Below are 26,203 nucleotides of genomic sequence, written 5' to 3' on the forward strand. Positions count from 1 at the left end.
TGCTGCACCAGAGGACCTAAATCAACATGGTTTGTCTCCTTAAGGCTAACACACTTCTGCCACGTATTCATAAGGCACTACCAGCTCTTCTGTGACTCCATGGCACAGCACTGCTCAGACATAGCACCAAACATGCAAACCACACATACAGCCACTGCAAGGCAGGGTTTGCAGCAGGACTCTGAAGTTACCTTTTGTACACCAGATACACGAAGGTGGGAGGCTCCCAACCACAGCACAGCTGCATCTAGCTTAAGGTCAAAACCAGAACAATGGTATTTTGTGCTTTAAGAACTCTTCACAAGAAGCTGAGGCCATAGCTAATGTTTTATTTTCCCATGCCTTCTTGCACACTGTTTCTGGCCAAAGCCATGCCAATGCAAACAAGATACTTTTTGAGATTATTACCACCTCTGTAATTCCCAGAAGGGAATAAAACAACAGACAGGGCAGACATAAAAGCCTGGAATGGCTGAAAAACCCTCTAGGAGTTACAGATGTGAGAATACAAACCATTTCCAGAAGAAGATGCACAAAAAAAAAATCCCAGAGATGTTTAAATACATCCCAGCAGTGGGAAAAAATAGTAGTAATTTGAGCAAGCATGTTCATGTTGACAGACTTCAATGCATTATTTAACAGAAGAGACTGAATGTCTCCTGCTAAGCCATCACAATATTCAAACTTCAAGTGCTGTTCACAAGAAAACACACAGCAGGGAAAGGAGCAACTTGCATTTAATTACAACAAAAAGGGATTCGGCCAGTTACAAGCCAGCTTACCCCAAACATTGTCCCTTACTAAAAGACAGAATTAGTGACACCACATTAAGTTGTATCATTCCTTTCATAAAGCAGGACACCTTCTTCAGGACATCATCTTTTTTATCACCCTAGCAATACAGTTTATACCTTGCTCTGGTGGTATAGGAAGTCAAACAGTAACTATTCCCATTTTTGCATATAAGGAAAAAGAAATATAAACAAATTAGAGTATTATAAGAAGATGTACAGATCTCCATCTCAATGTATCATTACTTTCATTGAAAGGTGATCCATTAGAAAAAAATAACCTTTTAGAAAAAAAAATAAAAATTAAATAAGCAAAACCCAAAGAAACCTGTGGAACAGACATGAAGATATTACAGTGTGTATACCAGCTGCTTACAAGCAGGGAACGTGCATAGCAATAGTCACTATTTTGCTTGTATGGCTTCTGCAAAAGAGACAGAAAAAACTGCATTGAGAGACATTAATGACAGACAATTTTAATCTAACAAGTATAGTAACATCACTGCCAAATGACAGATAAACTTCACTCCCCTTGGAGCAACTAAATCCTTGCCTGCCCCATGGCTTTGTCTCAGTTCTGATGAGCAAGCCTATAGATGAACACAGACCTCATTTGTGGAAGGAGACCAACCTTGTTCCTCCTTAAGGACAAGCACTCATCCTTGTAGGCCCAAGAGAAGACATTTTCTTTTTACAGCAAAACATCACTAAGAAGTCTTTCCTGTTCTTAAGTTTTACATTAATAAGATGGTTATTTTAAGGAAAAAAACAATTAAACAATTTTTCACTCTCCTCTCTTCCCCACATAGAACAGGCAGCTCATTTTGCATTTGGGACTTCCAGCTGGTATCTAGTCCTCTCAGATACACCTCTAAGAAACAGCCTGTCCTCTGTACATCTGGGAAGCCCCAGAGAAGATGCCTTTCACCTGAACATCTTAGGCACTGAATGCTGTGATCCACTGAGGACACTGAAACATTAAAGTGCTGCTTTTCTTTTTTTTTTTTTTTTTTTTTTTTTTTAAAACCTGAATGCTTTAAGGGTCACTCATCCTACACCCCAAGCTGGACCAACAGATAACGCACTATTTTTAATGCTCAACTACAAACAACTTGACGACTGAAACTACAATTAATACAAATAGTAATGCAAGTTATGAAAGCAGCAGCCAGGTTTTCACAGAACATTTGAGTTGATGGAAGAGAAATGAATGATTGGACGAGACCTTTTACAGTTAAAACACTAGACAGCACAGAACATTTCACTAGTACCCAGCATTTTTGTTGGCAATTAGCAAGATATGGAACATAGCCTTTTATGCTGGAGCTCTCTGGAGGCAATTTCTGGGAGAAAAGCACAGAGTTGAAAGAGTATAAGCAGTGCTCCTAAAACATAAGTCAGTTTGCCACCTGCCAGACAGGGGGCTAGTATTATTCCAAACCCTATGCAGAAGGAGCTGCTAAAGAGCAGTTGTTCTTCAGTTCCCAGTTCAGACATATTAGAAGCCTGATTTGAATACTTGAAATACATCACCTGAAGCATGAAAGGAACAGAGGTAGACAGGGCAATGACACATTTTTCCTTGTATTTGCCTTGAAATTAAGAATAGGGAAAAACCAGTCTGTAAAGACATGTGCAGTGCCCTCAGTCTGTAAATGTACTGCAACATAATGTCTCAAGGACAAGCATGCTGCACAAATAATCTTGCATAAAGGATGGATATGCATAAAATCTGTAAGGACAGAACAAACAACTTACATGATAAAACATGAAATATCTGATAAAATAACTTCGCTCTGATCACCAAGAGCAGACCTAAAAGAAGCCCTAAATGTTACTCCAAATTCAGAAAGGGGAGCAAAGACAAACCCAACACAACAGCTCCCAGATCTCTCTGTTTAGTTTCCCATTTCTGGGGGTTTAGCTCAAGTGAAACACAACTCCAGTTGTAGAAGAGAGAACAGAGGTTTCAAAGTACTGGGACAAAACAAATCATCTTCCCCAAAGTGAGAGACTTCTCACCTCATGAACTTCACCTCATGTAATTAGTTACAATATCTGAATCCCACCTAGATGACCTCAGTTTAAGTGAGAGGCTAGCTGAGTCTATTCACTCTATGAATTCTTTCATGATCCTAAGAGACATGGAAGATAAATCATACAAAAAAAAACCCCATCAAATTAACTGTCCAGGTATGAGAAAGTATGGTGGGGCTTGCTTTTTGTTTTAACTGTTTTTACCACCTTGGATTCTACTGTAATCAATCTTCTAACATATCCAAATTTACCATTTAGTATGTCATAGCCACTATTAAAAAAAAAATGTCAAGAGAATGTTAAACACCAAAGGTTTAAGTTATGGAAAATGAGGATGAACACATTGATACAGGCTTGCAATTTTAATTTTTAAAAGGCCCCTACGGTGGGACTAGCTATAGATGGCATCATGCTAATGCAAATGGAAAATAGTTTTTTAAAAAACAAAACCACTTTAAATAAGTATGAATTCACACCATACACATGTACATACTTCATTTTCTACATTAGTTTTGTTTGAACTGTAAATCAAGTCTGTACTACTAAAAATTCTGTATGTGCAACGGTAACCTGATTAAAGCATTTTATAAATACAAGCTTTTTAGTATTGCAACATACTTCACTACTTAACATTTTGAAAAACAAGTTTACATTTAAAATTCTGATGTAATAGTTCTATCTGCCAGTTAAGACTACAAATGGAAAAATACTTGCTAATCTTTAACATTATCGAAAATGTAAATATATTTCATTTTTGGAAGGAAACAATCTTGTTTTATACTACTGGTGCTTCTTTTAGACATCTTAAGATACTACACTAACAAAGTACAAACTTTGTAGTAAGCTTACGACATGTACTTCTCAGAGGCAGAAAGAAAAAAATCTGGTTTGTATTTATGAAGGAACATCCATTTATTATAAAACAAGATAAAAGATATTAGAATTAAGTTGAAACAAGGCAACATTAGAACAACCACTTTAGAGCTTTGTGAACGAAGTGTAGTTTTAAACTTGCAAATCAAGGTGAACGTAGCTCTTAACATGCTGTCCTCTTCTCTATAAATGGGAGGATGTAGAGAAGCAAAGCTTCAAGGTATAAGGGTTGGAGCCATCTGTCAGGAGACAACATATAACATACTCAGGGTGTTTTGCAATTCATAGCTCTTCTGCTGATCAAAATCACTTTCCATAACCTGACAAGTTTACCAGTTCTGTAGATTTAAGGCTCACACCTCCCCACCTGCCCCTGCCAGTGGCCTGCAGGCACTAGATGACCTGCAAGTAGGTGTTACTGGTAAGTCTGACAGAATTTCCTGATATAAAAACAGTGATGGAGCTGGTCACAATGGAATGTAGACAGAACTCCACAAGTTGTACTACACACAAGACTTTACCACTATTGCTGCCCCTCTTCCTGCCTGAAATACTTATAAAAGTAGCATTTAACAGGCAGTTTCAAAGACAAAAGGAACAGATATTTAAGGAAGTCAAGACTTAGAATGTGCCATTTCCATCAGAAAGGTGTGGCACTGGCCGTGATTTACACATGTTTGACTAAGAAAAAAACAGTGGGATATCCAGCACACCCTTCCTGCCTCTCCAGAAAGCAAAGTATAAACCAACCCCCCTCTGTTTGGGAAGGCTGCAGAGACTCACAGATGGCAGCACACATCTGCCTCTCAGGTACCAGAAGACAGGTCCTCCTGGTTTAGCCAACCTCAGACAATCTTATTACACCAAGTCTTAACCAGCAGTCCTTATTTTAAAATACTGTCTTTCTCCGTGATAGCTATATTTGATTACACACTAGGGTTTGCCTTTTTCCATGATGAAAGAGTAAGCTCTTCTGCTGTTATGACCTTTCCAAACTGAGATAAATCTGAAATTATGAACAGCATGTTATGAATAATACCTTAAAAAACATTTTGCCCCTGAAGTCAGACTATTAATGAGACCTGGACAGGCAGAAGAGTTGGGCAGAGGTGAACCTAATGAAGCTCAACAAGGGCAAGTGCAGAGTCGTGCACCTGGGGAGGAACAACCCCATGCAACACAGCTCCACGGAGAAGGACCTGGGAGTCTTGGTGGACAACAGGTTAACCATGAGCCAGCAGTGTGCTCTTGTGGCCAAGAAGGCCAATGGTATCCTGGGGTGCACTAAGAAGAGCATGGCCAGCAGGTCCAGGGAGGTTGTCCTCCCCCTCTACTCTGCTCTGTGGAGGCCACATCTGGAGTACTCTGTCCAGGTCTGGACTCCCCAGTTCAAGGAAAACAGGGAACCACTGGAGAGACTGCATTATCTCCAGATATCCCTTCCAACCCCTACCATGCTGTGGTTCTGTGAGAAGAGGGACAAAAGTGGGGAAGGATAGGAAAGATTTGAACTGTTAACACTTGACAGGGAGTCAAATTCATGAGACTGGAGGAGGCAGTTTAAAATAGTATTAGACACTGGGATGGGGTCAAAGTTGTAGAATCACAGAATCATAGAGGTCTCTTCCAACCTAAATGATTCTAAGATCATTAAGTCCAACCTACCTAAAGATACTGCAGATTGCTCTGCATTTATTGTGAGAGATACAAAAAGCTTCAGTAAGAAATTATTCATTAGGTGTTATTTTAATGACAGTGAATTTTAATGCTTTTTCTGCCTGCCCTTTAAACCATTTTTTTTCCTCCATCTTTCTGTAACTTCAAAGTTGCAGAGGATATTTTGAGTTCTGTAGGTTGACTCAGCTAAGAAAAAAAGAGTGCAATTTAGATACTAAAGGAATCTAAACTAGATATTAAATACTGTAATATAAATATATAGTATTTGTATACTGCAACATATATAGTACAGTTATGTATGTATATATAAAAAAGACAGCATATATACATGTAGGAAGAACAATACAGTTTTTAGCTGCCTCCCCTTTTAGAAAGGCAGTATTAACATGAAAGAGAACAACAAAAAGTTTTTACAGCAGTAAGAGCAGTAAAGTTTACTTACTTGGGACTCTTATCTGGTAGTGATTAAGTACAGTGAGAGCTTCCACTGCATCTGTCTTACATTCCCATTCCAACAGACCAGACAGTGTTTTAGCAGAAGCTGTTAAAATGAGAAATGAAAAAGGGAAGGAGTGGATCAGTATTGACTCCTGACAGTGTATGCTCTTATAAAAAATGGAATTCAAATAACTCTCCAAAGAGGTCAAGTTTACTTACGTTTTGGATCAAACACTTTGTATTTAATAAAGCTGAGAACTTCATGATCCTCACATAACTGTCACAAAAATAAAATAAAGAGGTAAAACTCCAGTAAAAGTGCACATAAAATGTTAGTAAAAATTCCAAGTTCCTGGAAGAGACACACAAAAAGGAAAACACTGACTCTTTAAGAGTCAGTATTATTCCAAGAATTTATGGCAAATTATTATTTTAAAAATATGTTTAGATTGATAACTCTTTAGACTACCATGCTGTAGTATGTAAAACAAAGTTCCTATGTCTGTCCTAGTCCATGATAAAAATTTTTGCACCTATAAAATCATATTTAAGTGTACAGATATCACTACTACCTAAAACAACATATTTAAAAAAAACCCATTCTTCTTTTTTACATTCCCACATCCATACAGTGGCTCAGAACTTGTACATACAAGCACAGCAGTCACGAACCAGAGTTAATTTTCAGACAGAGCTTGAAAAACAGTATCCGTATTGAACTAAGAACTCACTGAACCATCATCAGCTTTACCACTGCCTGCACTTTAGAGGCCCTATATTGCACGTTTTAAGCATCCAGAGTTCTCATTTAGGGCTCCACTGTGCAAACTGTTCCAGGCCTATACTTCTCTCCATCCCAAAACATCCTAGCAGTCATTAAACATCTGAGAGTTAGTAAATCTTTTGAGAATTGTAACCCTAACATTCCCTGTATGTGGCTTTATGTCTTTCCCCTTCCTCCACAAAAAACATGTTAAGCTCCTCAACCTTATTTCCAAAATCTTGTTTCTCATGTAAAAGACAAAATTTTTAAAAAAAGAGAGAGAATAATGCCAGAACTGTGAAAACATAGCAACTTCTATAGAGAGAAGCTACAAACTTATCTTAAAAAATAGTTCTCTTCCAGGTGCTATGCTGTAACTATGCCAGTTATTTCCTTCCCAAGTATAAAGCCAGGCCAGAGCTCCAAAGCTCTGCAGGTCAGTCATTTCAACGCCTACCTTTACAAAGGTTTCTTCAGTCACACAGAGGGGAACGTTATAATAGTGCAGCACACAAGAGGGTGGTTGGATGATGTTCTTAGATGCTTGGCCAGCGCTGGTGAAGCGATTGTTCTTACTCATTGCAAAATCCTTGTAACTACTCGTGCCATCCTCCAGTTCAAATATCTGGCTTGGAACTACTGAGTGCTGCTTGGAAACACTGGGATTTAAGGGTATATATATACACACACAGTTAAAGTTTCTTAAATAATTAAGACTTGCATACTTTGCATACAGATTATTGAGCTAACCAGGGCAGAGCTGACATTTCTTTACAGCAATTTTTTAACAGGAAAATGAGATGGGTTGGATTTGACACCTTCATTTAAAAAAAAAAATATAGAAAGGATAGATAAGACACATTAGGGAATACAGTTTATTAACAGCCAATCCATGTAATGCCCATATAAAAATAAAATGATAAATAGTAATAAATAATCGTTGCAAATTAGAAATCATAACTCGAACAAAAACAGAACAATGGGATATTGTCTGTCTGTAGCCTCATTCCATCTGCCCACCGATAGGCTATTAATCTGATAAAGCATATTTACCAGACATTAAGTCTCTTGCCAAATAACTTGACATTGTTGAGATGTGTGACAGCTCTTTCTACAGCATACTCATCACCCATTTCAACCAGGGCCGTGCCTGGAATAGTCTTCATAAATTTCACCTAAGACAGATAGTTGAAAAAATTACATTGCAACAAAAGAGCCCAACCAAGAGTTTTAAAAGATAATAGGAAATATTTTTAGACTATCTTAGCCAGGCTTTTTCCAAAACAATTAAAATTACTATAGTAGTTTCCAAGTGTCTAATAAATTATGGCTTACCTTCTCAATGTTTCCATACAAGCAGAACAGGTTGAAGACCCTTGAACAGTTCATCTTTAGCTGGTGCAACCCACTGACCATGACCACTGACCCAGAAGGGTTTCCACCATGCATGTAAGAGGAGGATGCCTGGGGCAATGGATAAGCAACAAGCTCTGGCGTGTCCCGAGATCCCATTCGGTACCGAGATCCCATTCGGTACCGGCTTGGCAGGGGCAACAAGGGACCGTGTGACCCTATGGAGATGGAAGACCATGATTTCACATTGTATGGAACAACTTTCACTACCTAATCATGCACTAAAGCCCACCTATGTCATGCATATTTAAAGAAGGGGGGAGAACAACCTAAGAGCAGTTTCCATTTTGTCCAATTAAATAAAAAAAACACCAAAAACAAATTAACAACAACAAAAAGACAGCCCCCCTCTTCTATTCCCTTTACTGTTCCAAGTCTCTTCTTATATTACCAGAAAAGAAGGAAAGAGTTGTGTACAAAAACAATACCATGGAACAAGTGAAAAAAGGTATTTAATTAATTATAAAAATAGTATCTTCCCTGCACTATACAAAATATGAACATAAACCTATCAGAAGAAATACTTAAGAGTAAAACTTCAGCAATACTATGTGTCTACTTACAGAGTTATATGACACCAAGAGAGAATATTATAAAGTAGGGAAAACAAACCAAAAGTGAACTTTTAATCAGAGGTCAGGAGAGGAGATGAAACAGCTTTTCAGAGACAAGAGATTTAAGTCAGAAGATTGCCTTTCTACAATCAGCTCACTTGGAAGAAACAGGAATAGTTAAACCCTTGCATTAAAGCAAAAAGAAGCCATCCTATTTTCCACTACAGGTAAAGTCAGAAGTTTCAATTAAATAAACAATTTCTCTTCATTAAAAAAAAAAGAAAGAAAGAAAAAAGAAAGACATACTACTCTGCAATACTTTGGTTTATAGAAAACATCAGTATTACAGACCAAGGAGATGATCTCTGATCTCCTGAGACAGGAAATAGTGTGAAATTCACATAAGCCAGGTATGAAAGGAACCTATTGTCCTTTTTTCCCCAGCAAAAACCAGTTATGAGATGGAGACAGTGGTATAGGAGAAGAGATACTTAAGAAAGAAGGGTGCATAAAAAGGATTTAGAAAGAACATCAGTGAATACAAAGTGGAAGTTTGTAATTCTGGAGTTTTGAAGAACCTTTGGAAAGAGCAGGTAGAAGGTCAACCTACATTATAGAATATCCAAAATACATTTGCAAAGAAAGAGGCAAGCCAAATCATATTGCACCTGACAGTTAAGAGAGTGAATAACTACAAAAGTCCCATCTAACTGGGGACATGAGTTTCTCCATCCTGAGGTCTTGGTCCAACACAGGAAAGTGACAGATACTCATTTACAGATGGCACTGGTAGCTGCAGCACTTTACAGCACTAATTCCAAAACGTCATTCTTCTATAGGCACACAGCTACACCTTTCCAGAATTAGCTAACTTAGAAGAAACACAAGGCCCACAATTCACAGCTTTGCATGCCAGAACATCAGAGAGCTCTGTGTTGCATCCAACCACTGATCAAGCTATGTTGCCATTTTCTAGAAGAAAGCTGCTTTCCCAGTACAGATGTCATTTTCCATCCATTGCTATGGTGATGGCAACTGAAAGGAAACATTCTCCCAAGGAATAAATTTGTAGAGCCAGATACTGCCCGTGAAAGGAAGAGGTACAGCAGCAAATGCACACAGATTTCAGTGAATCACTAGCATTTTCAGAATGTAGACTGGTATCACCACAAGTACAGCACATTAGTGAACTGCTCTCATGCTGTAGGGGTCCACAGTTAAGCACTGATTGAATATTTAGAATTCCACAGAAGATGTAAAGAAATCATAACCATCTTTTATCCTATGTTACTTACCATAACCATCATGTCTAAATGATGATGGGTGCTCTCCCAAAATAGCTTGCCTCTGGCGGCCCTTCCCTCTGTCTAACATGCAGGAAGGGAAAGAAAACAGCTTAGTATGCACAACTACTCATTTCTCCAGTTAAGACACAAAGCTTCAAGTTAAGGAGCAAAAAAAGTAATTTGACTCCTTGTTAATTTTATAAGCAATTTCTCATTCATTATATGTCTAAAACCATAAGCTGTAGCCCAGGACACCAAAATTAAAAGACTGCCATCTGTATAACAAAATGCACTTAAATTGATTTGAGGCAGTGGCCAATGAGGAGATGCAGACATTTAAAAGTTTATGGAAATACCCAATAGTTTTCCTAAACAGACACCACACATTAGTATAGATAACACCATACAGCAGGATTTACCTGTGTGTCTCTTAAAACAAATTTGAAATGCAGTACTTTTGAAAGACAGTACCTGAATCATAATATTAGCTTCAACAGCAACACATTTTCAAAGTGGGCTTCTTTCAAGAAGTTTCAGCATAAGCCAACAACAACCTGTATTACATGGTTTCATAATCAGTAAACAGAGAGCATTACATATGTGTACATACATATTTACAGAACACCTACTGATTTATGGGCTTGCTGAAAGGATTGTACATTATTGCATTATCAGCAACACACAACAGTTCGACTGAAGAAAATATCACTGAATAATGCACTTAAACAATGCTCAATCCTTCAAGAAAACCCAGTTCTCTAGGATATAAAGTTAAGCAAGGGGTCTACATTACTGGAGGAAAGCAGTGCATCACAGCTAAAGCTGCAGTTTCTAGCCAGATCCATGCTGCAGGAACGAAGAAAATCTAAATTTCCAGATACCTTTGTGGTAAGCAACTCTTGATTTTTCCCTGTTAAAAAAGCCATGTTGAAAAAATGGGACAAGACATTTATCAGGTTACAACAGTTCCCATGAAATTTAAGTATGACTGCTGAAAATGGCAACTCCAGCCCAATGTGGCCGGAGATATTTCCCCTGAAAACCAGGAACTATTTCTATTAGACAATACAACAGTGGGAGATGAAAACACATGTTCCCTTTCTGCCCAGAATTTTGAGGACAGGTTCCAAGTCAGGAATTTAGTTTGGCAATAAAGCCTGAAGAGAGAACAGTGCTGAATGCCTTCAAGTGTACAGAAAAAGATTACTTTTGTCGTTTTGTTTTTCTAGTCCCTTTTCAGGGTAATAGCTCTGGTTCTTGGCTCAAGAAAGCAAATGGGCAGTCATATCAAATATTTTTGGGCACTTAATAGTGTATGCATTTATCACCTTTCAGAAAAATCAAATCTGTAATTCCAGCCTGTGGAGCTAAATCCTTTGAAACTGCATACAGTAATATATAAAGGACTATATTCTTCCAATGAAGAATTCTGGGAGAACACAGTTTGACAAATATTTCCTCCTCATGATGGTGTAAGTCCAGTGCTGTCTCCTTGCCCCACACTTGTTCCGTCCTTGAACAAAGTCCCTCAGTTGTGCCAGTACAAATGCCAGTGCAATCAGGCATTGAAACAAGAGAACCAATCTGTGTTAAAAATAACTCTGAAATGTAAGATTCTTCATAAACTAGTTTAATTTTGGAGTTTGTTGGGTTTTGGTTTTGTTTTGACATCATGTCTTTGAGTCACTGTGTATTACCACCAAAAGAAATGCTCCAAACTACAGTTGGAACTTTCTGGCTAAAAAAATCAGGTTTTGTTCAATCTAATGCACCATGGGTTCAGAGCAGCAGGCACTTGTTAGGAAGTGGAGAAATACTATGAGGAAGTCTGTAATTCATTACCATAAAGAACTAAAACCAGATCTTTAAAGAACAAAATCATTAGCAAAATGTATTTCATTCCTAAGACTTAGGGGGATCTGTGTGTGTGAATTCTGGAAGGATATATTATGCCTGTCCTCAGCATGAAATTCCTTTGAGCTAAGATCTTGTTTGTTTCAGTCAGATCCCCACAGTTTGAGTCACATTAAGTTCTAAAGCCAAACATTGCTGCTGCAAGAGTAAGCTGAAGCACAAAAATACAAAAACTCCCTCTCTCAAAAAATAAAAATAAAGTAAAAAAAAAAAGTCCTGGATTAACTTAAGAGCAAAACTGCTCTAGATGCCTGCTTCCTCAAGTACATTTCAGTGTTCGTTCCACAGTTCATATTCCCATTTTCTAGATAAATGGGTGTGGGCCATAGTAAGTGAAAAATTATGCTATATACAATATAGTATAATATATACATAATACAAATCTAATTGTTTTCCTCATGTTTTCATCAGAAAATGGACTGTCAAATTAACAAAAGGAAAACAAAAGAGTAGGGTGAGCGTTCTTGAGAAAGAGCAAGCTTTAAGTATCCTAAGTTTTTCATTTTCCACTGTTTTCTCTAGCTTGGGGAACATTTACTTCATACAGCCATATCTATCTGCAGACCAATTACATAATGTAATTAGATGCACAATACTGCAAGTCAGCTTCCAAGCACTGATCAAAACATATGAGAGTCAAATTAGTCCTTCCGATTTTTCAGATTCAAAGCTTCACAATATTTTTCTTGCCCTTGAGTTTTTTCAAAATCCCTTTTTTAACTCAGGAATTTGACAAAAAAAAAAAATTTAATCCTCATATAAGTAGTCATAATCTACAAGTTGCAACCAATACTGTAGCTCCCTTGTTAACTTTTTACAGGAACTTCATTTGAAAATTCAAGCCCTAAGTTTTCAGTTGTACAACAGTTTTACAAGCCAAGCATCTCTGCAGAATTATTTTGGAAGTGCTTATCACTTGAGATGACCAAAAAGCCCTGGCTCTCATATAGCCTTTGATAAGTAGATGTTCTATCTTGGACACATTGTCTTCACTTTTCTAACTTTACATTGCACACATTATTGTACATGAGTTACTGAATACTGCACTCAATAGTTACAGATTTATTTCTTCTTTTTTTTTTTTAAATAAACACTTTACAGGAGTTAGACTACACAGCAGTTTGTCTTTACATATATAATCATAGTTTCCACTGACATGAGTTAAGCACTGGCATTATTTTTACAGCTGAGTACTGTAAGAGACAGTATGACTGGACCAATTATGAATCTCCCTATTTTAATACTTAAATATAACTGAGGGGATGTAACTGATAATGTACTGCTCAGTTCCAACTATCTACAGATAAGGATTAAATTTCCCTATTACCAGACAATATTTACACTGTTAAGACTGAATGCAACTCTCATATACAGCAAGTAATAAGAAGATTACAATGTCAACGATATCAACAAGAGAGGTTCTTAATTTTGGAGGTTCTCAATTTTTCGGTTGTAGTTTTAAGGGAAATAAGACCAACATACATACAAACTTGAACAGAATGGGTACAGTCTATCATGTTATACATCCCATACAAATCTGAAGTACTGAAAGTGTCCTCCTTTAAAAACTTGTGGTGGTGGTGCATGCAGTATGCAGACAAGGTGAATTGCAAGTGAGTTTTTTCAGAGGGTTTTTTGTTTGTTTGTTATTTTTTATTTTTGCTGATGCCGATGTGGTGCATGATGAAGTGTAGAGTCAGCCTGCTGAAGTCCTCTATCCTTCTTAATGCCTTGTCCAACATAGGGGAAAAGTCCTTTCGAAGGAGAAGCAGTGTGCAAGTTTGTAGTTTGTAAGGAATAGTCTGTACCAGGTTTCCTCTCCTCCAAAGAGAGAGAGCTGCTTGGAGAAATGCAAGTCCTTGAGAACTGCGAAGGTGCTTGCAGGTGTGGGCTCCTTGTTGAACTAAGTGGCTCAAGCACTCGGCAGTAGGGGGCACTAGGGCTCAGGGTTAATTTCCTGGCTTGTGAGCACAGCCTTCAGCAGCGCTGGCTTGCTTTGAAATGACTATTGCCATACAGCCTGACCCGTGTAAAGGATTGTCATTAGTACAGTCAAACATCTAGGGCAGTAACATAGGAGAACCTACCTCGTCGGCCCAGATATGGCTTAGTGTAGTCCCAACTATCGTTGTCGTTTCTAATGACATTAAGTCGAGTTGGCTGTTCAAATAAAGTAAAAATAAAAAAGGTTATGTCTTGACTATGGTTTGGTTGTTTTTTTTTTTAATAGTAAAATGAAAACAGAAGGTCCAAGAATTACCCTTGCATATTCAATTTTTAGTGTGCAGCATCCTGCATAGATATCAGCTCCGTTGAGTGCAGCCTTCGCCTTCTGGGCACAGAACACCGACTCAAACATACACATCGTGTTAAGGATTTTCTTTTTCCCCCCCAGGTGTCTCATTCATGTCCCTTTTTTCTGGCATGGTTTTATTTTTTGTAGCCTGCAGATACTTCTATTTTTTTATATCTTACAAAAGCTCTACACAGACTTGAATATAAAATTACCAACAAGCATACACGAGTTCAACTTCTGTTAAGTGTCTGTTTTGGAGATGCAAGCAGAGTGTGAGGAGACCATTCATAAACTAGTAAATTCTTAAATTATACAGATGAAAGCTCTGTTTATGCTCTGAGCTTATGCCATTTGGAATGGGATATTCTGGTAGATTTTGTAATTTTCACCAGAGAACACAAAGTTGCCAGCAAGCCTAGAGAATATTTGAAGGCAAAGCTCAAGCTGCATCATTTAGGAAGGGGTCAGAACTTGAGGTCGAGAAGGTGTGACTTAGGACAATACTTCCCTTCTCACAGCTAGCATTAGCTACAGATTTGTGGGTAGGGAGAATATGAACTCTGTAGTTACTTTACAGTGAAAAGAACTAAGAAAAAGTACACCCTTTATCTGGCTTCCTAGCCAGATAAAGCTACAGAACTAAGATACTTTGAATGAACAAATAATCATTTTGCATCTAAAACTAGAACAAGCAGATTGCTTTAAATCCACTGCTCAAGGCAGATCCATGTAGCAGGTTCCAACATGTAGGTTATTTCATATCCTCTACAAACTCCCAAGATCAGTTCTATGACTAGCAGAAAAAACATACCTGAGCCTTGGTGCATGGCAACCCATGACCTCACACATACTCAGTAACATAAGGTGTCAGAAAGCCTGAGCCTTGCAGCACACCTGACATTTTGCACCATCCTTTGATATAATTTAGTGACATTTTTGAAGTAGTCTGTATCAATTGCATATCCCCTGTGTTTTACCACGTTTCTGCAGCCAAACTTCTAGGGTGATGTAGGTTCGCTATGGAATTTCAGAGTGAGAGAAATTAAGCTTCCCAGACTTTCAAGAAATTGTTGTGACACTAGCTAGACCTGTGGGAGCGTATCTTAAATAATGGGTACTGCGATTAGCACTGAAATTTGAGTAAATTTTTTAATTTTTCAGACAAGCTGAAAAGTCTCAAAGCTCACTTTTTTCCCCTCCCCACCATTTACCTACACTGTTGCATTACTTTGTTCACATTTATGAGTTTTCTTTCAATTGCTAGTTGTTTGTGTTTTTAATAAACGGCACGTTGCAGACTCTAATTCAAAGAAGAGAAGTATGGCAGTTTCAGAATATGTGCAGGGTACTCCCCACAACTTCCCTAATCTTTAGCAAGATGCAGAGTAACTCCCAGCTGTGCAAATAATCTAATTCAGACAACACTGCTTACCACAGACTTGACACGCTATCATAATAAATGAACATGCTGTCTGTTGGGGCACACAGTTTAAGTCTTCTACCTAGATAAACAGCAATTATTTTGTTTTTATGGCAGTTAGGTTAATTCTTTCTGTGCGGCAAATCATCAATGCAGACACCAAGTCATACGTTACAGAAGCGACCCACTAATAAAGCCTCCCACATCAGTGGCATCTGAAATCACAAAAGAATTTGAGATTTTGGCACAGTTTTGTCAAGGTAACAGCTCAGAAAATTAGGTGTTCAATCTCTGAGAGGGCTATCAGAGTTTTATGAACCAAGGCATAATCATATCAGACTTTGGACTTTGCAAACCACAGTAATACATTAACAACTCTGAACATTCATCCCCTGTACAACTTGGTGCTACAAATACAGTAAACAGTAGGATAAGAGAGCAGGGAATTTCCTCAACACATGATAAACAGGTCAAGTAGGCTTAAGTTGGCCGCATGTTTTATTTAAGAGAGAAAAGTAAAACAGGCAGTATATATTAGAACTATTTTAAGACTGTAAAGAAGTAGCTGCACCTCTGTAATCCCTTACCCATTTCTTAAGTATAAACACAGGCAGAAGCCATGAAACTTTTGTGTATAATGTGTTGTCAAATCTATGACATATTTCATGTCTGCAATTACGAGCCTTAGACTGGTCAAGATGGTTGCTGACAATGCAATTTTCCTATAAAGATGGAATGTGTAACTGCTATATCTTGTAGACACACAGAAATTACCATGTCTTGCATAGAAATTAAATAATAATTTAGTCTCAAATTTACACAGCATTTTTCTGACATTCTCATGTTAAATACCATCTGCAGTCAACCCCTAACAAAACAAAACAAAAAAATCATCCCCAAAAAGGATATTCAACCATAGCTTGTATTCCATTTCTCTTGAATATAACAATGCGTTGAACTTTTCCAACAGGGTTGCACACAGTATACAAGACATCCTAAGGAAAAAGAAAAAAAAATATGTAGTCAGATGTGAAATTTCAGACACTTCAGGTCCACAGAACATTTTCTTCCATTGGCACTTCAATGCCAAAGAGTGAGGAAAAAGCTCATTAACTTTTCATTTACAGATTTTCCCTGTACAATTTATAGATTCACAATTAGCATTTTATGGATTAATACAGCACAGGCAGCCAAATCTGAAAAACAGGAAGTAACTTCTGTAAGAAGTACTCATGTAAACATTAGTTTAACAAGAATTTTCAACTGTGCTCCCTTTTAAACAAGCACTGCAGCAGTTCTACTAAAGCAAAGAGACAAAGTGACACTGTAGTTGTAGCATGTTTTGTCACATAAGACTTCAGAAGCTGTGTAGTTTTTCAATTGTTCATGTTCATTTTCAAGACTTACTGGGGGCAGTTCATGATGTAAGCTTAGGTAGCTTATCAAAATGACAATTCCCATTCTATTCATCTGAACCAAAGACACTGCAGGTGGCTGCTATGCTTCTCCACTTAAAACAGAGAAAACTTCTGACAGGAAACACTGGATTCATGTAAATTCATTGTTAACACTCTGCTTTCACCAGCACTTGTCTATGTTATAAGGAATCATCTTCAGTGCTGCAAGGGGACCAACAGTAAGGAGAAAAATTCGCCTTACTGCACATCAGGCCAGGCTTATGATGTGGTCCTTAGATTATCTCAAACAACAGTTGATTACATGTAACAATTTAGGCATTGTGGTACCAGAAACTAGTCTCTAGTGTGACTCTGGCCAGGAAAGGTAAGTTTATTTTAGAGTGTTTATATACCCATACTCAGAATTCCCAAGATTCATACTTAAGAAACTGATAAAAAAAAGGAACTGTGATGTCCTGAAACAATTCACCTGTTAGATCATGTTCCAACAGCTGTCCAGGTCCATCTGAAGAGCCCTCCTACCCTCAAGCATATCTACAGTCCTGCCCAGCTTTGTATCACCTGCAAGCTTACTGAGGGTGCACCCAAACCCCTCACCCAGATCACTGATAAAGAGATTAAACAGAACTGGCCCAAATATTGAGCCCCGGGAACAGCACTTGTGACTGAGCACCAGCTGGATTTAACTGCATTCACCATAACTCTTTGGTCAGCCATCCAGCCAGTTTTGGCTTAAAACTGGTTGCACATTTTCATCTATTTTGTCTAATTCTTGTTCAAATATAAGGAGAGAAATGTGGTGAAGAAGAAGAGGTGGTATTTGGTTTCATGGGTTTTGAAGGGTTTGGGATTTTTATTTGTCTGGTGATGTTTGTTTTTAATAATGCAGACTTTGCCTGAGACATTCCTAAATTAACTGTTTCTTTAACCTGTGGGCCAAGTGCAGAGATTTTATTTTTTCTCATCATAGTCCTGGTTGTTATGGGTACAACTGCTCTTCCCAGCTGCTATGACTCTACTAGTCTACACTGCCTTCAGCAAGCTCTGATGCCTGCAAGTAATTCTGGAAATCTGTCTGCTTCTAGTGTTCTTTGGTATACTCCAGGCAAACAGTTGGGGGCAGCTGAAAGGAAGAGGTTTTTTGGGAGGGGGTGTTTGTTTATTTTCAAAAAGGAGCTACTGTGCTAAAGGCTTCATCCTCAGCATTTCCCTGAAATTCTCCCAGCTCAGAACAATGCTTCTGCTACCAGTTTCCTCAAGCATCTATGTTCAACTCAGCTGCATATGCCTGCTGAATTTAAATGCATGAATAAAATGTAATACCCAAAAACTATATTATAGTCACATGTAACGAATACTTTAAACTTAGTGGATTTGTTCACACAGCTCAAAGCAGGTATGTTTTTAAACACTGATGAAATATGATGAGCTACAGAACTGACTGCTTGAAGTAATTTCAGGAATACTAAGTTTTAATCAATGTGTTAACATAATATACAACACATTAAACAAAACTTGTGTTAAGTTATATGGTTCCACACAACTCTTTGATTGATCCATACTATCCTACGCATTCCCCTAAGAAAAAGTAACTTAAGCAGACTTGTAATACTGTGAAACAAGCATAAAGCAAACTTTTAAACTTTTTCCTGAAATATTTCCATGCAATTCAACTTGTATTATAAAATCTCTATGAAAAACACAAGGAGAAAACATGCATTCTTAGATACGAGCAAAAATTATCTGTATTGTTAAAAAAACATGCCACTGTGCCATAAATAGATGGCAATAAATCAGGATGCAACTGTATGTAGGTTATGACTTGAAATACTGAAAAGGAAAATTTATCAGCCCAAATAAAAGTGAGGGAGATTCCAAACTGGAGTTGATCAACAGCAACTGGTTTCAACCTTCAGCAAAGGAAATACTGAAGAATGAAGGACTACGATAAACTAACCCCTCCCACTGGAAAAATTACTTGCTATTTAAACATACACCACTCAGAGCCTAAAAGCTAAGTGATACTCCTATGTTGTGGCAACGCATCTGGAAATATTTCAGAAGCATGCAGCAACTTAAACATTTCAAAATCCTGACCACCGAAGCCTTCGAGTGTATTGCAACATATCTGTACAATGAGACTGAATCATCTCGAAAAAGCTTTTTTTCCAGAACATGCTTGCTACTTATGTGAAGACAGTGTAAACCTTTGGTAGATGAATTTAACGGACTCAGCAGTGTACAATTTTATCAGGCAATACACAATGGAAATACTGTAAGAAAGATTGCTGCTCCCTGCCTTTTACTTAAAAAACAAACAAACAAACAAACATACCACTGTAATTGGGTAGAGAGGATTCTGAATTGACAACAGGAGAACTTTATTTCCACCAGATGGGTCATCAGTGTTCCCTGGCCGAGTAATCCTCTTACTTGTTGAATAGTTGAAAAAGGCTTGCTGCCCAGCAATGTACACAGGCTCATCTGCTGCAAACGTTACACATTTCTTTGCACTTTCTACGTTCTCAAACTCCACCAGAGCCTGCCGCTTAAATGGCATCATCATGACATAGCTGGGGAGAGAAACATTACAGTAAGTTTTTCTATATGCTTATTCAAAACAACTCAAAAATGTCACAACCGTTATATATGTTTTTACTAAACAATTCCTAGCAAGGACATAAAAGGAAGGCAAGTCTCCCTGCTCATGCTTCCCAAACCTGGTCAACACATTTCTAAACTGTTTGCACAAAACAGAAATGCAGCTACAAGATAATAAGTAATAAGCAGTTGTTTTCCGGAAAAAGTTTAATGCATAAAAACATTCAGTCAATATAACAGTTAATCATTTACTAACTTACTGGAACTAAATTAGTATTAGAAAAAAAAACTTGCTAAAGCCATTTATGAGGTAAAGGATCCAAGTAAAAACAAACTATAAAACACATTCAAAGTCAATGCGTTAAACATCTTTGCTGTTGCTAAGAAATTTTAAATCATTATTTTTGACACAAAACTACCTTAGAGGAAATAAACAGAAGCATGCTAGTTCACCAAATTCAGACAAACTCAAGAAGCTTTGTCAGCTGATTTAAGTTTGCAAAAAGTAAAACCCTGAGGCTAAAATATACCTATTTGTATTCCTGAACAAGCTTTTGCTTACTTCATTTTATTTATTCATATCAAGATACTGATACAATTATAATTCAATTATCTGAAAATTATGGTAGTGAAAAATATTGTTGTACTATTTACTAAACCCTGCCTGACTTCACTACATGCATTTATCTGAAAAGAAATGCATGTTTCCAAAACGAAGTGCTCAAAACTCGGAAGAGTCCTACCACATCACAAGCACTCCTCCCATACTAAGCCATGGAAAAAAGCATCCCCTGCTCTGTAGCCCATCCATATTTTTGGTGGTTTCACTCATATCAAGACAACCACCCTTGTGCTGTTCCCCAATTCAGTTTAGCCACAGCTCACACTACAGACAGGACTAGTTGTGCTACTGAAGCCTGAGAGCAGACACTAGGGCATGCAGAAAGTGTCACTCTGCTTGTGCACACTTGTCATTTACAGAAACACAGGATCTCCACACGGCTAGAAAACCTTTATACTGTACTATTAACTAACTTCTGGATTTCAAATGCCTATCATGATGTACTTAAAGAGGTCGAAGATACTTTTAAGTAATGCTCCCAACTTGTGCAGAGACACAGCTTTATACTGCTTGACATACCATATGGTTCCAAACTTTTCAAGAGCTTCCACCAGATCTGCTTCCACAACTGATTCACACAGCCCTCGGACATGGACGACAGGAGAAACTGAGACTTTGTGATGACTTCCCCCGGCATCCTAGACATGAAATGACATTTTAGAATTCAAATCAGAACAAGGAATACTGCTATCATTAACTAAAATTAAATATTTGGCGGATAATACAGTAGGTCCAGAAGCAGCCATCTAAATGTATAACCCTAGCATATTTTAAATAATTTAACTTTTCTTTCCAAACAGATTGCCAAGTACAGTTGCTAAAGTATTCTTAAAATAAAATGCTTTGCAGATTTAATGAATGAGTTTGCACAGGCAAGATTTTCTTAATATTAAAAAAAAAAAAGCCTCTTTAACACTTGGTTGAATTGCAAGAGATCTTCCACCCTATTTATTTAAAGCATTTTAAAAAAATACTTGGACATGCATAATAGCTAAAGTATTTCTGACAAACAAATATAAAAGTTTGTTTATGACAATATTTGTTTGAGACAGGCTGGGGGGTAAAAAGGCAAAAGCAAACAAGGGCCATGAGTAAACTGAATGAAAAATTATTTTTTTAATGTATACAGAGCCATGCCCCACAATGCAAGAAAATGGCAGCTCTGTACTAGCCTTACAATAAACCCACCTCCCTTCTAATTCTTAACACTCTTCATACAGGTTTTTACAGCCTCTCAATCATTGTACATATGGGCACACTCTCTTCCAGCCCACAGGCTGACTGCCATTACCAGGTTCAGCAATCATATATTAGCACACAGTTCTCACTAGGAACATTTTTCAGAGCTACTGCTATCCCTTCAGATAGTCTCTGTTCTCTGTTACTGAAGAATTCAAATTTTGACCAGCTGATCTTCCCATACAAAGCCTGAAGAAGGGCTGAAATCTACCTTACATATTTTAAGACATGGGGTGAAAAAAAGTATGAAACTATGTAAGCCAATAAGAGATACAGATTTGAGAGAATGAAGGGCACACTAATACACACTGTAATTGCCAGCACCCAAATTTCATACATGTAACAGCAGTGTAAATTTGATGTGTTCAAATTTAGCAATTACATCAATGTGTTTGATGTAAAAGATCAAGCTGTGTTATTTTCCACTTTTTTTTAAGTAGCAGTAGAGCATCTTCTGGAACTAGAGAAAGATTCTCAGCTGTAGCACAAAGGAGCATTTAGCTTCAGTAATTGAGTACCCACAATGATTGCTACTACTGCTACAGATATTCCTCTCTTTCAAGGAGAAAACACATCCAGATAACTACAAACAGAATCTTGTGTGTTTTATTGCTGTGTTCCATACACAGCTCTCCCCAAACGATTATGTTTTTTCCTTTTAATAAAGCATTTGACCATTCTGTTTGAACCAAAAGCCAGCACTCCAGACTTCCTCAGACATCAGAACAATCTGCTGTGTAATTTTCTAAGCTTAGCTTACGTTTTATTCATTTGCAGTATGAAAGCATTTTAAGTGACATTTCTCTGCATAAGAGCGGTGACAATTGTGGGAAAACACCAGTAGTGATATTTGCATAAGACACCACACAGACTGAATTAATCAGCCGAGTTCTGCAGCAGTGATCAAAGTAGTCATAAAAGGTTAATACCTCGAACTGCAAATGCTTAGGGAACTGCAGAAAGAACTACACAGAGGTTTTTATTTTCAGCTTGCGGGTTCTTTACCCACATAGACACTTTTCAAAGCTGAAAGACGCACCTAAATAAACCTTCAGAAGAAAACTAACAACCAGCTTTTCCTGCAAAGTCTATTACTAAGGTGTTAAGATAGCAGGCACCTTTCTTTATTTACAGCTTACACAACAATCAAAAGTTATTAAATCAATTATTCATTACCCTGCCTGCATACTTGTTACTATGTTAAGATCACAGTTAATTCTAGGGGTATGCATTTTCTTTTTTTTTTTTTAATTTTCTTTAACGCATTCCAGAAATCTCACTTAAAAATATTTCTGTCTAATCAGATAGCAAATCTAAGCAATTATTTTCTCACTGAAGCGAAGATTCATTATAAAGAGCTACCTTATTTAATTAGCACCCCCATACATGAAGTCAAGCTTTACAGAGTGGATTATGAATTAAGAGTGTTTCTCTCTCCCTCTCCTTCCCAGTTCAATCTTCAGTTATAGCTTCATTTTATGTTTCTTTGTCATGCATATCCCTTCGTATTTTTACTTATTAGCCATCCATTTAAGCTTCCTCACTCAAGACATAAATATTTCTAATAGTACAAATGCTCTCAAAATTAAGACATTTTTATACTTCAAATCCATTATACATGTTACATGCACATACACAGGCATCTGCACTTCTGCAACTGGAATTACTCTCAGAAACACCAGCTTCTTCTGTATTTAAAGAAACACTTGGCTTTGCAAGCCAGATTTTCTCCCATAATACCAACAGAAAGCATCCTTTAGTAAGGTGTTGTATAGCAGGAGATTCAGCAAGAATCAAAAACCCTAACAGTGCTGCTATTGTAGTAACTTGTGCAGAAGCATAGAATAAAAATGAAAAAATAAAAATTAAAAATAAAATCACACAACAGAAATTAAGGACTTATCTACACAGCATTTCAGAAACAAATTTATACAGATAAAACCACTGAGGTTATAGATGGCCAAATCAGATGGCCTCCAATTTACCCAAAACAGTTTCTAACCAGCAGCAGTAAACAGCAGCACAAGAACCACGTGTAAGTCAGTCCTAAGCCAGGAAACTGCAAACTAGATTCACAGAGCATGTTGGTGAAAGACAAACGTATCACAGGCATACGGCTGAGTGCAAAAAAGCCTTCATGAAGGGTGGACACACACACCAAACAAGTTTCACTTGATACTGCAGGTTGACAGCTGCAAATCTAGAATAATCCTTGATTTCCTCTAAAAGGAGAAATAAAACCACTAGCCCACATGAAAAAAAATCAAATGTTTGTAAGTGTAAAGCACCTCCACAGCTAACACCAGAACATACACAACTCAACCAACTGCTGCCATAATTTTTTTTTCCCCCAGATATAAAAAATACAGGATTTTGACCATGATCTCAGTCACTGTATCTTGAAAACCACACATACTACAGCTAGCACACAAAGGCTACTTCAAAGCATCTGTTCATATACTGATTAACCACCACCAGTAATCCTTTGCTTACAAAGGAGTCTTTCAGTAACTCCAACTCCCACAATGGCACAAAAACCCCTTGCAAAACTCCAATGCTACACTTGCACTCCACCAAAGCCAGAACAGAGTAGGTAAGGTTAGTGTTTTACCCATTAACATATATGGCTTGAGGTTTTTTTAAAGCTTGAGAACACTTTCTTGAAAAATCATTAGCTGGACAGAAAATGCAATTATCAAATAAATAACAGAAACAGGCTTCCTTTCTACATGCTCATGACCAGTAACAAGGATAGAAAAGGTTTCTCTGAATAAAGAAGCCAAGAACATAAAAATGCTTAACACTGAAACTAAGCTTCTTGTAGAGGGTTGAGGCACAAAGGGAAGTGCTGACAGAACCTAGCAGATGAAACACAAAAATGTTACTTCCCCTACATAGACTGCAAAAGAAGCAGCTTTAAAGAATGGCTGTAGCATTTGAACATTCATTCTTTGGTGAATGACACAGTTTTAGACAACATTTTAAATATGTCACTGGTTTCCTGTTAATGAATTACAATTTGACGTTGACAAAGAGGAAGAGTGTCATTATGGGCTCTAGAATGATGTCTCTCTTGCTCACCAATTCCAAATTAGGAATTTTGCACCAACTGTTTGCACATAAAAGTGTCTTTCATCCTTTCTCTAGACACTTTCCAGTCAGTATATTCACCTTAGTTCTATTAGTTTGTACTACCTTTTTGGACAACCTCGAAGGGGCTGGAGTGGGGTTGTGCTAGGCAGGAGAAGGGGGGTTAATTCTCAATGGCTACCTGGCAATTTAGTTTTGTTTTGGATGTGGAGCCTGGGGTATCGTTTCTCTTGTTTCATGCATACCTCTTCCCAGCACTGTGCCACTGTGTCCTTTCAATGATTACAACTGCTACAAAACAGCATACCTACATTCTGACACCTTCTGCCGACTCTGAATCTGCGCTGGAGCGGCGCTGGCTGGACTAGATGATCATTTTAAGTCCCTTCCAACTGAACACTCTATTGTCCTCTCTGCTCAATGCAATCTGAATACCCCCTTAGAGAAACCCAAACACTCTAAACCAAAACTCCACGTAACACAGCATCATCAGGAGATTCAACACGAAGTGCTGGAAGAACCTGTCTGAAACTAACGGTCACTTGTTTTAATGGAGAACAAAGGAGGGAGGACAACTTACTCATACTCCATAACTGACTTCTAGGATGTACTTCATTTATGAAATAGATGTATATGAACAAGTTGCTGCAAAATAGGTCAAGATCTGAAGTTGTTGCCATCTCGCTACTGTTACCACAACTGCCTGTGACAGACACCAAGCAGCTGAGTTGCAAAGTGAGCTCTTTCCATTGACCGCAAAGCACAAACACTGTGCACGGGAAATTACATCAGGGTAGTGGAGAAGCTGCAAGTTCACATCCCTATCTTACCTTGCAGTGGCTTGCAGTTATGTTTTTGTATTTAGACACCACATCTCACTTCCCTGACTCTAAAAACGGCAATAATAGATCTTCCTTACTTCATAGAAATATTTAAAAATAGATATTGCAGAGACAATGAGGCCGGTGGATGCTACAGAAAAAACAGGTTGCATAAACAGAACATTTACCAATAAAACTGAAGTGTAGGGGAGGGAGAGGGGATGGAGCTGGAAAGCCCTCCAAACACCCTCAAATGCAGCTCCTCCCAGCATCATGACTCTGCCACACTGCAGTTATGACTCCTCTGCCATGGTTTCACCACCACTCAGCACTGTCCCTGTAAAAGTAATTCTTCCAAATTATACTCTTCTCCTACAGAATACTTCTGCAAGACCACTTCCTACTCACTCCTCCCCTGATCAACATTCTGGTCTGTTCCTGGCTCTCCATTCTGCTTAGCCTTGAGATGAGCCATGAGGAAGAAGGTACCTCTGGACTATGAGGAATGTCCACATGGGTGGGGGAAACAGGAAAGAGAAAAGCAAAATAAAATGTGGATTTGCCCATGTGGATCTCATACATAAGCACCCATTCAAAACAAAACCACAAAACTTAAAGAATGGAAGAACTTATTCAAAACCCAATGAAACAACTCCAGAGGAACAGGAAAATGCCACAATAATAATATAGCCCAGCAGGGAGACACCATCAACCTGTTAGCAGGGGCCTATCATAAAGCAACTTTTATACAAAAAAGATATATAATCCATATGAGTGTACAGCTCACCAATATTCTAGGACACATGTTAGGGGAAAAACAAAACCAAACCACCCAACAGTGAGGCTAATAGACTTCTACACTTTATACCCTGGTCATCCATTCTCCCATTTCTCCAATTCCCCAATTCCTATAGTTCCTTCTACTTCACTTGTTCTTTTTCTGCTCTCTT

The 26,203-nt window shown here is 37.9% G+C and overlaps 1 protein-coding gene across 1 annotated transcript; it reads right to left on the bottom strand.

The window, feature by feature from the left end:
* Positions 1-3,136: 3,136 nt before the first annotated feature.
* HNRNPLL (heterogeneous nuclear ribonucleoprotein L-like) lies at positions 3,137-20,735 on the bottom strand. Its single transcript, XM_008948980.1, has 12 exons — positions 20,623-20,735; positions 19,216-19,453; positions 16,372-16,457; positions 14,007-14,103; positions 13,834-13,906; positions 9,842-9,913; positions 7,915-8,150; positions 7,633-7,754; positions 7,037-7,238; positions 6,036-6,093; positions 5,821-5,919; positions 3,137-3,940 (listed from the first exon to the last, which is right to left on the bottom strand). Exons 2-12 carry the CDS (start codon positions 19,444-19,446, stop codon positions 3,885-3,887), a joined length of 1,332 nt encoding a protein of 443 aa, XP_008947228.1. The 5' UTR covers positions 19,447-19,453; positions 20,623-20,735; the 3' UTR covers positions 3,137-3,884.
* Between the last annotated feature and the right edge of the window lie 5,468 nt (positions 20,736-26,203).

The sequence above is a fragment of the Merops nubicus genome, unplaced genomic scaffold (assembly GCF_000691845.1).
Source record: "Merops nubicus isolate BGI_N331 unplaced genomic scaffold, ASM69184v1 scaffold10851, whole genome shotgun sequence".
Lineage (NCBI taxonomy): Eukaryota > Metazoa > Chordata > Aves > Coraciiformes > Meropidae > Merops > Merops nubicus.